The 14,630-nt window shown below is 33.3% G+C and overlaps 2 protein-coding genes across 3 annotated transcripts in view; one reads left to right on the top strand and one right to left on the bottom strand.

Moving 5' to 3' along the window:
- Nucleotides 1-3,642, top strand: part of LOC134541050 (uncharacterized) — a 12,020-nt gene extending 8,378 nt beyond the window's left edge. The window contains exon 2 of the mRNA XM_063384194.1: nt 2,714-3,642. The gene's annotated coding sequence lies outside the window, so the exon portion shown is untranslated. The remainder of the gene's footprint in view (nt 1-2,713) is intronic.
- Nucleotides 1-14,630, bottom strand: part of LOC134541059 (dynein axonemal assembly factor 4) — a 26,617-nt gene extending 11,987 nt beyond the window's left edge. The window contains exons 1-6 of one of the 2 annotated variants that reach the window (XM_063384204.1): nt 14,420-14,630; nt 10,375-10,606; nt 7,309-7,509; nt 5,583-5,755; nt 2,667-2,767; nt 845-998 (exon numbers count right to left, since the gene is read on the bottom strand). In XM_063384204.1, the coding sequence (XP_063240274.1) occupies nt 845-998; nt 2,667-2,767; nt 5,583-5,755; nt 7,309-7,509; nt 10,375-10,606; nt 14,420-14,542 (984 nt within the window). In that variant the 5' untranslated portion in view covers nt 14,543-14,630. The remainder of the gene's footprint in view (nt 1-844; nt 999-2,666; nt 2,768-5,582; nt 5,756-7,308; nt 7,510-10,374; nt 10,607-14,419) is intronic. The other variant, XM_063384211.1, reaches the window with a different exon arrangement.

The raw sequence follows: 14,630 nt of genomic DNA, 5'->3' as shown, positions 1-14,630 counted from the left end.
CAGAATGGACAGCTCTGAAAATTGTTGTTTACCAGGATTGTACTCCTGTGTACAAAGCCAGTTGGAGGGAAATAAACACAAGACACAAGAGCAAATTTGTTAATATTCTTTCACTTGTGGATCTTGTGTTGTCTCTACCTGCTCACACTGCAGATTGTGAAAGAGGATTTTCTTTGATGAAGTCTACCAAAACAGACTGGCGCAACAAACTTAATGATGATACATTATCATCACTGATGCGTATCCAGATGAAATCAAGTAGTGTCTGTGATTTTGATCCTACCCCGGCTATTGAACTTTGGTTTAATCGTGGTGAGAGAGAGCGCAGACCATTTCAGCCCCCATACAGAAAGTGCATAGCTAGGCTGCAGCAAGATGAGGAAGAGGCATCTGATGACAGTTCATCTGATAGTAGTTCAGACACATTAAACCAGTGATTTAGTGCAAAACACTTAAATCAATATTTAAAACTCTATTATTAATATTAAAATAGTGTAAAACTGACTTGTTTTGAGTACAGTAATGTTCTTAAGCATATACATATCAAGTTTATAACCAGTAATTTTTTTAACGTAAGCTGGACAGGTGGAATTAGTTACGGACAGGTAAGTGTCCAATTATACCTGTCCGTTGGACAGTCCAGTTAAATCCTTAAAATCTATCCCTGATTGTCAACATTGGGGTCATTAGTGAAGATGAGGATGAGATGAGAATGGAACATTGAAGAAATGAGGGGTGGAGAACTGGGAATTCTTAAGAATGCACACTGGCTCATGAATACGTCCTGGAACTCATATAAACTGCAGCTTTTGTTGTGTACAAGTTTAGTATATCGATGACTCACCTTTGTGCAGTCGTTGAGAGTCTTATGAAGATTGTTGAGGGCGAAATGTGCTGCAGCACGATTGGAGTATATTTCTGGCATCTTGCTACCCAACTTTATGGCATGGCTGTATGCACTGACTGCACCCAAGTAATTTCCAGCTCGAAAAAAAGAACTGAAAACAAGAGATATTATTAAATATTTTTCTTTTCATTATGACATACAGTCACTATTTGCTTAAGTACATTAATAAAGGAATTTCAAATAAGGACATATGATTTGAGAAGAATAATGCAAATTATTAAAATTCACATTTCCTTGGTTAAAGTTCAGGCATGTTGAAATTACATGGCAAGATAAAAGAAATACATAATTAGAGACAAGTTTTATGTTTTTATTTTTAGGCCAATTTTGTTTATAAAACAAGAAATTTCAGTGTTATTATGTATCAGTTCTGTTTATTCATAAATATAGCACATTATTCAATAAATATGGTACTTAAATGGTTCATGATACTTATTTCACAAAAATAGTGTCATTCTGACTGATATATGATGCACCTTTACAATATAATAGGAGTAATTAATTTGTAATAAGCATTGTCTAATTACTCGGAACAAAAAAAATAAATCAGCAAATATTTGTGTGTTTGAAAAATGTTACAACCTTGTAATGTAAAAAGGAGTTATTAATATGTTAAAAAAAAAGTAACAAAATCCAAAAAAGGCATGGAAAAAATTAGTGCATTCATTTTGGTATAAATTTCATGCTAAATAATAAACATTTATTGAATTTCCTATATTAAAAGATATTTTTTTTTGTGATTTTAGTTAAATTTTCATTTAAACATGCTAATTATTTTGTAATTTTAGTAGCATTTTGGTGTTATTTCAGTTTTATCGCAATAATCCATATATTCTTGTCCCTATATATTACATATTACAGATAAAAAAATTTTCAAACAATAATATGAACCAAATTTGACTCATGACCAAAGACTCCCCTTTGAATCCTTTACACCCCTCCCCCCCCTTTTTTTATACCAATCAAAGTCAACCCTGGATTTTTGACATTGCCATGATCTAGTGGGTTTTATCAGGGTCCCATTTCCCAATCCATTCGTTCCGTCAATGCTCCCGTAACCTCTCCATGACCTGATTTTGAGGATACCCAAGAAGTAAAGCACCATTCATTCATTCAGGCATAGTTTTCTTGTAAGGCTGTATAGGTAGTGTCAAGATTATATGGTGAATTGCAATAAAACTGATATGAAACTGAAAAACATTTCAATACGTCATATAACATAGAAATTCAAGTGAATGTACCAAAAAGTATGGCTAAACAACTAAAATTAAGAAAATCATCAGCAGTTTCAATTAAAACTAAACTCTAAAGACATACCTAAATTTTTAAATATTAAATTCAATGAAAGTAATTTGTTTGTACAACAACTTAATAAAAAAAAAAGAATGGTTAAAGTTAACTATTTTGAATCCTGCAACTGTTATTAATGGCTCATTTTTAAATTATGACCATGGAACATTTTTCAAACACAGAAATACTTAGATTAATTTTTTTTCTTTTGCAAAGTTAGTCATGCTTATTACAAATCAAATTGAGATAGCATCATGTATCAGTCAAAATGACAATTTTTTTTAAGAAAATTTGTATCATGGAACATTAAAGTATCATATTTGTTCAGTAATACGCTATCTTTTTTAATAAACAGATTTCATAAAAATAAGAACAATAACATCTAAATATCCAGTTTTAAAAATGAAATTGTACTGAAAATAAAACCATAAAAGCTTGTGTGTTTGAGACACTCGTCGCAACCACTCACTCTCCCTTGTCCTTGAGCCAGACGGGGTCGCGCTCCTCTGGTCGTAGGTCCTCTTCCACGAAGCCCACCTGTCTGCGTGCTTCGGCCTGCTGCTTCAGCCACTAGAGCAAGAGGGTAGTCCTTCAGTAACGTTCGCACGTCAACAAGATCTCATACCATTTACATGTTGGTTTTTTTATTTACCACCAATAATTATTTAAAGGGATTTATTTCTTGTGTGTGATTTAATAGCCAAGGTGCAGAATTTTCCAAAACTATTAGCAGAAAAATTTTAAAACCACAAACTTATTTATGTATGTTATATCTGAATATTAAATTTAAAAAAAAAAGTGTACATGCATCAAATGTGTGATCAAATACGGATAAAAACTGCTTATGTGCGAGGATAATGATTTGAATATAGTTAGGAAATTCATGTTGAATTTTTTTAGATGTGATGTTTGCTAGCTGAATTTACTCTTTTAGTGGTGAAAATCTACTCCATAGGAAATCTACCCCAGTGGCAAACAGTGAATTGATTAAGTCTCAGATTCTTGGGACAGACTTGACTAATGTAAACAACTTATTAGTAAAAACTTATATATTATGAGTAGAGCATGTTATTTTACTGTTCACAAAACTAAGAGGTTTAAAATTTGGTTTGAGCATGCTTACGGTATTTACAGTATAAATACATGTGGTCATGTAATTGATGTCTACTATATGTGGCTCTAGAAGCAAAGATGACAGAGGGGTAATAAGCATGAGGCAAAATAAAAGTTTCAAACATGTAAAATCTTTCTATAATGTTGGTTCATGCATTAGACATGATAATTTTTCCTAATTATTTATTTGGTGCCTTTAAAAGTTTGGGTTGCTTGAGTTTAAAATAAAAGTAATATGATATAACAGTGGTGTAGTTGAATGTGTAATGTGTTTACAAGACGGTCCCAGATTTGTGAGTATGTTGTACAGTAAATAAACATTTCTAAAGATGATTAAGTAGGACTTATTGGTTATTGAATACCTACCTTGCTTGTCTAATATTTGGTACTAGCTGCAGTACCCGTGTTGCCCGGGCTGAACACAGGGTGAAGGGGACCTTTTTCGAAATCAGATGTAGTTAGTAATTGTCTTCGTAATTTGAATGTCAAGTATGCAAAATAATTTATATCACTTTCAGATCCCGACAGATGTTGTTCTGCCAGTATATAGTTATTTACCTGTATACATCTAAAAATTGGTGGTCTATATGTAATCTAGACTCTATAAAGCACTATAGAAAAAAGCTGAAAAATAAGAGATTAATAATATTGAAAAGATTCCATTATTTAGCTAATGCTCGGCCTGCATTGCAATGCCTCATTCAATTTTGTTTTGTAATAAATGTTTCAAGTAGTTCCATATATACAAATCATCTATCCATCTCTCTATATATATTTATCTCTATCTACATCTATGTATCTCTCTATCTCTATTTATCTCTTTATATCTACATATGTATATACTTCCCACTATCTCTATATCATCTATATATAAGTATCTATATAGCTCTATACATCTATAGGTATACCGTATCTCTTTATCTAACCCATTTCATTCTCTATACCTCGCTCTATCTCAACTTATCTCTCCGTCTCTATCTCACTATATATATATATATATTTATCACACTATCTCTGTCTCTCTTTTATATTTAAATAAATTCTGTCATGCGTGCACACTTATACAACAAAAACAGACGAAGTGCCGCTATATAAAATGAAATAAACACATTTTTTGACACGATTCGTGCTCCAACTATTGAAAAATAGTTATACCGTCTCAGTAACCTTCATGGGCATGCGCATAACAAATCAACAAAATTTCATCGCAATCGGATGAATGGTATAGGAACGCATACGGCACAAACAAACGAAAATTAAAGACATGAAACGCATCAAACGATGGTGCGTTTAAAATTCAAGGCAACTCTATCTATTGACGAAGTTAAGAACAAAACCGTTATTAGCGCCTTTATTTTGCTAGCCGCTGGGAGCTCCACTAAGCGGGCTGGTCTCACCAAGGAGAAAAATATGAATTTGCCAGACCTTACTATGTGTATGATCATGTGGCAGACATAGAGAAATGACGCTCACTCAATATTTGTATGTCTATGACCTGTGATTTTTTCTGTTATAAAATGAAATTATCACTTTTTCACTCCCTTAGGGATGGAATTTCATATTAATAGGTGGTCTATGTGTTATTCTGATGTATAAGCTATATTATTGTAAAGTTTCATTAAAATCCATTAAGTAGTTTTTACGTGAAAGAGTAACATACATCCATCCATCCATACTTACAAATTTTCGCGTTTATAATATTAGTAGGATGTAGTCTCAAATTGAGTATGGAACCAGGGGCGAATCTAGGCTTTCCTTCGCCTGGGGCAGATATTGTAATATGTACCACCAATTCATTACCGCCCAACAGCAATTACTGTAACAGGCACTTATTTTTGGCATCCATGCATATTCTTTGTAAAATTTTAAGTTGAATTTGATCAAACCTGTGTATGTGCCATTATTTGAGTGTAAGTTTTATGTCACATAGAACTGTATTTATAGCAATAATATAGGGTTCAAGGTACAATGTAAACACATAAAATGAAAAAAAAAAAAAAAAAGTATATGTTTTAGTTGTGATACCCTACTAATTTAAAATTACATTATTAAAAAAAGAATTTTATTGAGCATAAAAACCAAACATACTTTTATTGTTAATTTACCTAAATCCTATAAATATTCAAGATCCAATAAAAAATTTGTAGGCACTTGTGCACCCCCTCTAAACTGCCCCCTCTAGATTTGTCCCTGTATGGAACTTAAAAGGTGATGAATAATATTGATGAGTAAATCTATAAATACTACGTGTGCAACTTTAAGAGTGACTTACTGCTTGCTCTTCCTCTGCTTGGGACTCTCGACATGGAGTTGGAAATTCACGCACCGTAAAGTTCACTTCGATGTTTCCTGAACGACGAGGCAGTGGTACTGGCACACAGCCACTTTCTGTCAGTTCGAAGATGTTGCTAGGAGTTTTGGATTCAATCTTCCTTTCACCTGATTCTCCAACAGTAAATAACATTTAAACAATACATGTAGTACATCATTTTATTGTTAATTCATTTGAAAGTATTGAACTTCAATGCACAAAACAACTGTATATCATAAATGAGCCTGATATGAAATTAAATACTGTACTTGGTTTCCAATTCAATTATATTCCAGTGGGGTTAAGAATATATCAGGTTTAAATATAACCTGATGGGTGTTATAAGCCATTTTTTGATGTGATAGCAATAAAAATAGGAGTTGTAAAAGAAAAAGGTTTAAATGGTTCTAAATATTATGTAATGAAATGCTTAATATGACTAAATCTTCCAAGACAATACTGGGTTTTTAACCACACAGTATATGGATTCAGTGCTTACTAGTGAGTGCAAGTCTTACTGTGGTTTGGGCTCAAACCAAATACAGTCTGCCCTAGTTAGATGAATGCTAACACACTAGCTTGTAAAGTCAATATTTTCTTCTCCAGAATGTTTTGAAATGCAATTCCGGCAACTTGGTTGATTCAGAATATTATAAGTTTAAAAACTATTTTGGAGAAAAAAAACTGCTATAATTTTTGATTAGCAGTATTTTGTTTAAAGCATAAGTTGCAAAGAGAGAGACAACTGCTCCATCATAAATATACTTTAATTGTTCTTGGAAATTAATTATGGAATCATTGAAAAATAATGGTACTACTACCACATATTTAATCCTGTATCAGGTTTGAACTAGTATTTGTATGATATTGTATATTATAATCAGTAGGTGAAACTTTGTGTATAAACCCCAATTGAGCATTGTGCATATGTACAGGGCCGGGTTTAGGGGAGGGCAACCGGGGCGAAAGCCCCGGGGCCTCCACAAACGGAGGGCCCCCACAATAGAGACTTCGGAAAAACAATCTTTCAAATTCTGACAAGTAAACACTAGTAATCATCTTTTCCTTTGATATTCTTTTTTTGCTGTTTTACCTTTACCTACAGTACTTTGTACTTACATGATTATATTATTGTTAAATATTAACAGAAATATTCATTAACACTAAAATTTAACTTCATATAATTCTTGTCTCCGATTATATTTATGTATGTTTTTAAATACTAAGAGAATCTACTTGATTTCACAATAAATTATTTATTGGAAAACTAGACTGAAAAAAATTGTTCATTTTATTTGGAAAATAATTTGGGGCCAGGGGGCCTCCGCTCCTCTGTTGCCCCGAGGCCTCCAGACCTCTAAATCCGGCCCTGCATATGTACCTTATTCAATATTTATCTTAGACAAACTTAATATTTTTTTCAAGTAGTTAACTTCATTTCAGATTTAAAAATTTTGAAATATGTATTACATTTGAGATTTACCATCATATCTGCTGGAAAAATTGTCCTGGGTGAAGGTACTAATAAATTTGTTTATTTATCTTGGCACATTGGCCTAATCGTGTTTTTTTTTAAAGCCTCAGCAGTTTTTTTATCAGAGATGCCAGATGGTTAGAGAGAGCTTTGTTTTTGATGTTGGGGAAGTCGCAGAACTGTCTCTGGAATCTCGAACCATCGGGAACTTACTCTTGGACCAAGCCCCGCCTGCTGGGTGGTGCGAGCTGCTTGCAACTGTGCGGTGGGGCACGGCCGTTTCCTTCCACAGCTGCAGGTCCGCGAGAGCATCATCGGTGGCTCGCTTCTTCAGCTCCTCTATGCGAGCCCGCACTTCGCTGTCCAGCTGTATTTGCTCCCGCACGGATAGCTTCTGCAGCTGGTCCTTCCTCACTGTGGTCACATGCACTCATCCACATTTGCTCCTCACACAAGATACAGAGCAGTCCAGTCAACCTCAATGCTTTCAAAAACATTCTGATTGGTTTCCTTCAGTCAGTCAGTCTGAGCACACACAGAATCACCAAGAAGCGACGCGACATGGCGCATCACACAATGTTTGCGGCAGCTTAACACTGACTTATCATGAAAGCTTAACATAGTATTTTCATTACGTTATGTCTTCCCGCATTTTTAAAATCAAATTGTTATTCTTCTTCAAAGATAGATTCTATAACATAGGTCTTTCCTGTAATATAAATACTAATCTAGCTGCACACAGCCCCATACTGAGGAAAAATAAATTAAAGGAACTATGAAAAACAATCTTTAACTTGTCAGCTACAAACACACTACAGCATGCCTTTGTTAACAATTATGACAGTCGCTCACAACGAAGTTGGAGAAGTCATTTGATGTTGCCTCGTATCTGAATGCAACAATTTTGTAGCATCATGCATCATCTGATTCTGTGTGCATTGTTTTTATATAAATAAACGGAAGTCAACGACTACCTCGTGTCATGTCTTAAAATATTAAACTAATTCTCCTATTATGCTGTCAACTTTGAACAGGCGTATAGCAGGCTATGTTTAAAATGGATTTTTATGCTGCAATGGACGAGAGTGACTGTCGGAAGTTGATTTAGCATGTTGGGATTAGCTGTAGTGCACAGTATCCCAAGTGCAAGTCAGTCTGATTGGCTTGACAAGCGACAGAACAACATGGAGCTACATGTAGGAGATTTTTCTGTCCCTGGACTTGTTGGTGGCAAGGTTAGGTGATGACGCAGTGAAAAAATCAATTTCTAACACTACGTAGGTACGAAGGATCGGGCCTGGCCAATGAGTTGGAGCAAATCAAAGTACTCTGCCTTGGGCCCTAGCTATAATAAAGGGTCTCATGAGTTGTAAAATGTATTTTTATAAAGTCTTTGTAATGAAATTGTACTGAATTTTGCTAATAGACAATTTAATTATTGTATTTTTTTTTGATAACACCAATTATATTCTTTTGATTCTAAATTACAGCATTACTCTATGCTTTTTCTTAACATCTCTGTGGAAACTGTTAAGTTTTGTTCTATAGACTAAATACTCTTTGTAATCAAATGTTTTAACTTTAAAACAAGAGCAGGGGGACAAAAAAGTGAAGGTTTTATTAAGAACATTAGCTTTGGAAAAAGTTGAATGAACAAGACTGAAAAAGGACTGTCAATTTGTATGTGTTAATATATTTATTAATTTAGTTCTACACCGAAGTTTTAAAGACTATCTATGAAGCAAGATTAGTGAATGGGAAGTTGACACTAGTAAAGACATTAATAAGCGAGTAGTTAAATAAAGAGTAGTTGATTTTAAACTAATTTCTACCACATACTACTACAAGACTGCATCTGATACTTCGCTACGTACTATCTGGACTGTGATAGTTTTCTTCAGTAGCAGTATCATCATTCTTTGAGTACACCAACTTCGTCTAACTACTCTGAAAGACTACAGATTTTATTTCTTGAAGATATTGTATTGACGAGATATTTCTTCAAATATATGTATGGTAATGATATAGTGTTGCTACAGGTATATGAATGTTTTAGTTTGTAATAGAGTAATATTGTGAAATATTTAGTTGTATCTAAATTTCTACTTATTTTCATTTATTTCTGTTAAAGTTTGGGTAATTAATAGTTTAAAGTTAACTTTGATCAATTTTGTATACTTAACTATTCCAGATAAACTTAGCATTTTCCCTCAGTAGTCTTGATAGATTTTAAAAGATTCTTTGTGCTATTGAAAGGAGCTAGTTTGATAAAGGTAAAAATTTTTTTTTACTGAGGCGAATTACTGTTGAGCAAATATAATTGATTTTCTTTTGGATTTTCATATTATTTAAGTATCTACCAGTAACCAGTTTTGGATACAAGTAATTAATTAATTGTAATTTACTTAAAATTTAAGAATTTTTCTTGAAATATTTTTCTTTTCATTGATGAATTTTAGAATACCATTGAGTTAATAGGTAAAGTTTGTTATCAATGACGATCTGAAAAGAATATGTGTTTCAATATGGTATTACTTAATTTGAAGTTTTTAGGAAATACAACTAAATTAATTTAGCGCTAATTTCAATTCAGTGATTATTTTGCCAGAGCAGTATTTTCTTATCAGTAATATTTTACCTGACCGGGCATTTTATTTATTGAGACTTATACTTACATAAAAATACATCAGATGTATTAATGTGTAGGAAAACTACAGTGTTAACACAACTTGGATAATTTAAACCAGTAGTTTAAACTTCAGTAATCACCACAATGTGGGACAACCAATAAAGAATATATATAAATTTCAGCTTCTAAATATTTATAATGACAATTTATGTATTAATGGATTTATTTCAGCACTAACATGGGCACATCCTAGATTGATAAATAACTGGGCCCTGTGTTGTTATTAATCAGACATTTTTTTCCAAATAAGCATTCTATGTTGAAGACTTGGTGTATTGTGATTCAATATATGTAATAAATTAATGTTTTGTTCATGTGTTCATTAAAATTTCTCATATATTTTGAACTATCAAATCAACTGGTGCACCCTTGAGAATTGTTTGGGCAAATATTTGTAGCTCTCTTTTCTTTGGTGGTAATTTTATTGATACATATTGTAACATGTGTGGCCAGAGTGTTATGAATACAATGTTGCATTGTGACATACGGATATACTCCCATAACACAAACCGAACCAGAAACTGATGTTGTTTGCAGCTTGTCATTTTATACCACATGATATAAACATTCTCTTTGAATGCTTGACTCACCAGCTTTCTCTTTGCTGCGCTCTTTTGCCACCTGCTGCGCTCTTTCGATGGCTTTCTGCCGCAGTTGGACCATCTCTGCCTTGCCTAGCTCCAAGTGCAGACTCTCCCACGCCCCCGCCTCCTTCTTGCACAGCTGGAAGACTGCCTGTTCTTCAGCGATGGTGCACTGGCTCTCTGCCTCGTCCACCGCAGCCCACAAGAACACTTCGAACAGGAACGGTGGGAAATGAGCCTGCAATGCACGGCACAGTCATTCCGTTAATTTACATTGCAATAAAATTTGCCCTCCAGTCGCAAATAAATTATTTCGCTGAAAGGACTACTGAAATACCTCGTCTGTATTTCTATTTTTTGGGTATTGTTTGATTTCTGGTTTGGAAGCAAATGTGAATTGGACAGGGCTCAATAAAAATAAAATTTTATAATGCATAAAAATAATTTTAAAGTTATACTTTGTACAGTTTAAAAAGGCTGAAGATGATGGGGACTTCTAAATCACAGTGAGTGTTTTTTTTAAAGAGATAAGCATATTTATTAGTCTTTATGATTGGCCACACAATTATTTCACATGTCAGATGTAAATAAAGGTTGGCCATTTTCAATGCTGCAAATGCAAAATCTGAAAGATAAGGAATTTTCTCTACTTTCGTATAGTGAGATTTTAAAATCACGAATAATTGACATAGAAAGAATCTGCAACAATATTATCTTCATAGCTTAACTCTTAAAATTACTGGATATATTGTTAGTGTTTATTATATTTTCAACAGATTTCACCCCCATTAAATATGTTTACCTAAAAACTACAAATATTAAACTGCTTCCTTTGTTTTTTGGCATCATCTTAGTTTCACATATTGTGCTGATAAATTAAGGTTGAAAATACTCTTTTAAATAATGCAACTTAAACAGATTCCTTTATCACTTTGGAGATTTTAGATTTTAGTTATTAATTACTTATTTTTATAAATGCCAACTAGAAACATGTGTTTCAAGTTACTCCATGATGTATTTATTATTTTCACAATTTTATAGAATAAATACCGGTAGCAATAATAATGTTTCATATAATTTTTTTTCTTCAGTTTCAAGATGCCAAGACAATACAATAGACCACCTGATGCTCGAAATTGTAAGAATTTTTCAGTTGAAACCTTACTAAAATCTTTGGATAAAATTGGTAAGGGTTGCATTTCTTTGAATAAAGCAAGTAAGATGTAGGGGGTACTTGCAGAAAAGCTTAGCAGGAAATTACATGGCAAGCATCTTAAAAGGTTAGTTAACTAATGGCTTTCGCCAGTAATTGAGATGTGCCTCACTTATATTAGCAAGTGAACTAGGTTTTCCGCTCACACAGTATGATATACGACTAATAGTTATGGGTTTCCGGAAAAACAAGACAATGAAGAAAAGCAATTCAAAGGTAACATGCTTGGAATAGAATGGGTAAGGGGTTTTCTTGAAAGAAATAAATCATTTCTACCCGAACGTTTGTCAGAATATAAGTAGAGCAAGGTCAGGTGTCAGTATTGAAATGATTAAAGAATATTTTGAGAAATTGAAGTTTTTACTGGATGGAGTAACTCTGGAACTAATTGCGAACTGTGATGAGACAAACATGACAGATGATCCTCAAGAGGAAAAAAAATTATTACTCATAGGTTGTAAGCACCCAGGTAGAATGATCATTCAAAATAAGTACATCCAACATGGTCAGTGGTTCAGCATCAGGTGTCCTGCCACATTACGTACATTATAAAGCGGAACATTTTTATGGCTCTCGGTCAGAAGAGGGGCTTCAAGGTGCTACGCATAACAATTCAAAAAAATGGTTGGTTCAATGCATGAGCATAGATCCCACTCTGAGGGGGGGCCCACTTTTGCTTGCAAAATTGTAACTGAAATAGTAATGATAAATGTGATCCCACAGGCCCCGCTGGGAATCCTTGAGAGTTTCACCCATGGTTCAATGTAATTTTTTTTGTGGATTGGTTTTACACGATCATCTTGCCATACTTCAAGACATTCGATAAACAGTCTCCCAAACTTCTCATTGGTGATCATCTCAGCAGTCACATTTCTTTGCAAGTAATACAAGAGTGCAAAGATAACATTCTATTATTTTACTGCATCAAACAGTATTCATTGGTGTCAACCACTTGACACAGCATATTTCAGGCCCCTTAAGTGGACATGGCACAAAGTTCTTGAAGAATGAATGACAAAGCACTGACGACCATTGAGAAAAGACTTTTCCTTCATTTGTTGAAAAAATGTTTGGATGAATTAGCAAGAAATGGTTCCTCTGAGATGAATCTGATAGTTTTGAAGCAACTCCCTGGATGTGTACCAGTAGTCTCTGAAGGAATCAACCAGAATGCAACTGAACTTTCTTGGTATGATTCTCTTTAAGATTTTCTTGAAGAGTTAAAGATTTCTGAAATTATTGAAGTAAGTATATGCACTAATGCAAACTGCACACACACTCAAGGAAACTCAAATAAATGTAACCATAAAGAAAAAAAAAGTCTGGTTACACCAGGAAACAGTGTTTGTAAAGATCTTCAGAGATTGTTATTGGCCAAAAACAACCAGGTGAATATACAGCATGCTAACAAAAGAAAATGTATCCAGAATACATCTAAACCACTAACTCCACCAATGTGTGAGGAAGATATGCTGTTGTAAATATAGCGCCAAAAAAAGGAAAATAACAATGAAGAAAAAGATACAGACAATTGATGATGATAGTAGTGATAATGATAATCACTATAGCATACACGATTCTACCAGTAGTATGAACTTCAACAGGACCAACCTAACACCAATTTTAATTAAGAGGAATATTTTCTGACAAGGGACAATGAATGACAATGAATGACAACGGATAACTAAAGATAAATTATTTTATTGTGGTGTGTCAGGCATATTATGATAAAGGTACAAATAAAGAGACAACTAAGGCTTTTGTAGGCCAGATTTTAGGAATTCATGGTGATACATACATATGTATAAAATATGTATATGTATAAATTCACGATCAAGTAAGCAAATAAAATAAAGTTAAGTGAACAATATTGACATATTCCCTCTAGATGATGTGAGCGCTGTCAATGTAAAATGTATTATTGGGTCTGTAGCTACAAATTTTGCAAGAAAAGGATGTTTTCTTTTTTTCTTTTCATAATTACATATAAAGCTTTGTCTTCATTATAACTGTTTAATTTACTGTAGTTCAATTTTCATGTTTTAAATACTATACCTAGCTTGTTACACTTTTTGTACCTATTTTAAATATCACCATTTATCTCATTTAAAGCACACTGACAATTTAAATTAATTTTCATGCATTTAAAGTTGTGTTCACTAAATAAGTGTGTAGTAATACAATTTAAGATTTTCATTTGTGTTTCAAGTATAACCATTCAGGGGGTAACTGGAAATACACACATAATAAGTATTTTTGTGGACAAATAAAAAAAAGTGAGTTTACAACTATTTTGCATTAACTGAAATGTCACTAGTAAGTACTTCAGAAATGACTTAACATTTTTAATTTGACAACTTTAGAAACTTAAAACTCCTTATGTTTTTTTTGACTTAAATATATATTTTATTCATGGACTCTTTGTCCATGCCTTATTTGTTAGTTTACTGGTTAGAGCTTTTGACTGGTGAGCTAAGGTCTGGGGTTTGCCCTGACCAGGTCAGGAATTTTTCTCTAATGGAAATTACCATTCTGGGTGTTTTTGTTTCACCTCTTTGCTGGCAATTGTGAACTAACACAAAATCATATTGCGTAGCCTGCTCTAGTCACATTAAAGCCAACTCCCCACAGGAATGGCTCAGGAAACAAACCTTAATTAGGGCTTATTCAAACATTATTCCTTTCACATTTAAATACAAAGCATTAAAATTTTATAAATTCTATAGCTTAAAAGTGTGCTATTGTTCCTGTACGAACTACACAACTTATTTGTGGGCCAGAGAACAGTATTAATGCAATTTGTAGATCACTTTTGGAATTTTTTTTCTGTGAAAATACCTTAATATAGTTCTCTGTGGTAAAAATATTAACTTTTGATGGATGTACCCCTTTTAATGGTACATATATCAAGACCACCGAATCCGTTTGTTTCCACGTATAATCTTTAACGATAATGGGCATGATTTAGTAATTATAATTTGAAATCACACCATCAATCGCATATCATGAGTCACAATTTTAAATCATACAACCTACCTGTTTACAATTC

Source organism: Bacillus rossius, chromosome 1 (assembly GCF_032445375.1).
Source record: "Bacillus rossius redtenbacheri isolate Brsri chromosome 1, Brsri_v3, whole genome shotgun sequence".
NCBI lineage: Eukaryota > Metazoa > Arthropoda > Insecta > Phasmatodea > Bacillidae > Bacillus > Bacillus rossius.
The sequence above is the reverse complement of the archived record's forward strand: the minus strand, read 5'-3'. Positions and strand labels throughout refer to the sequence as shown.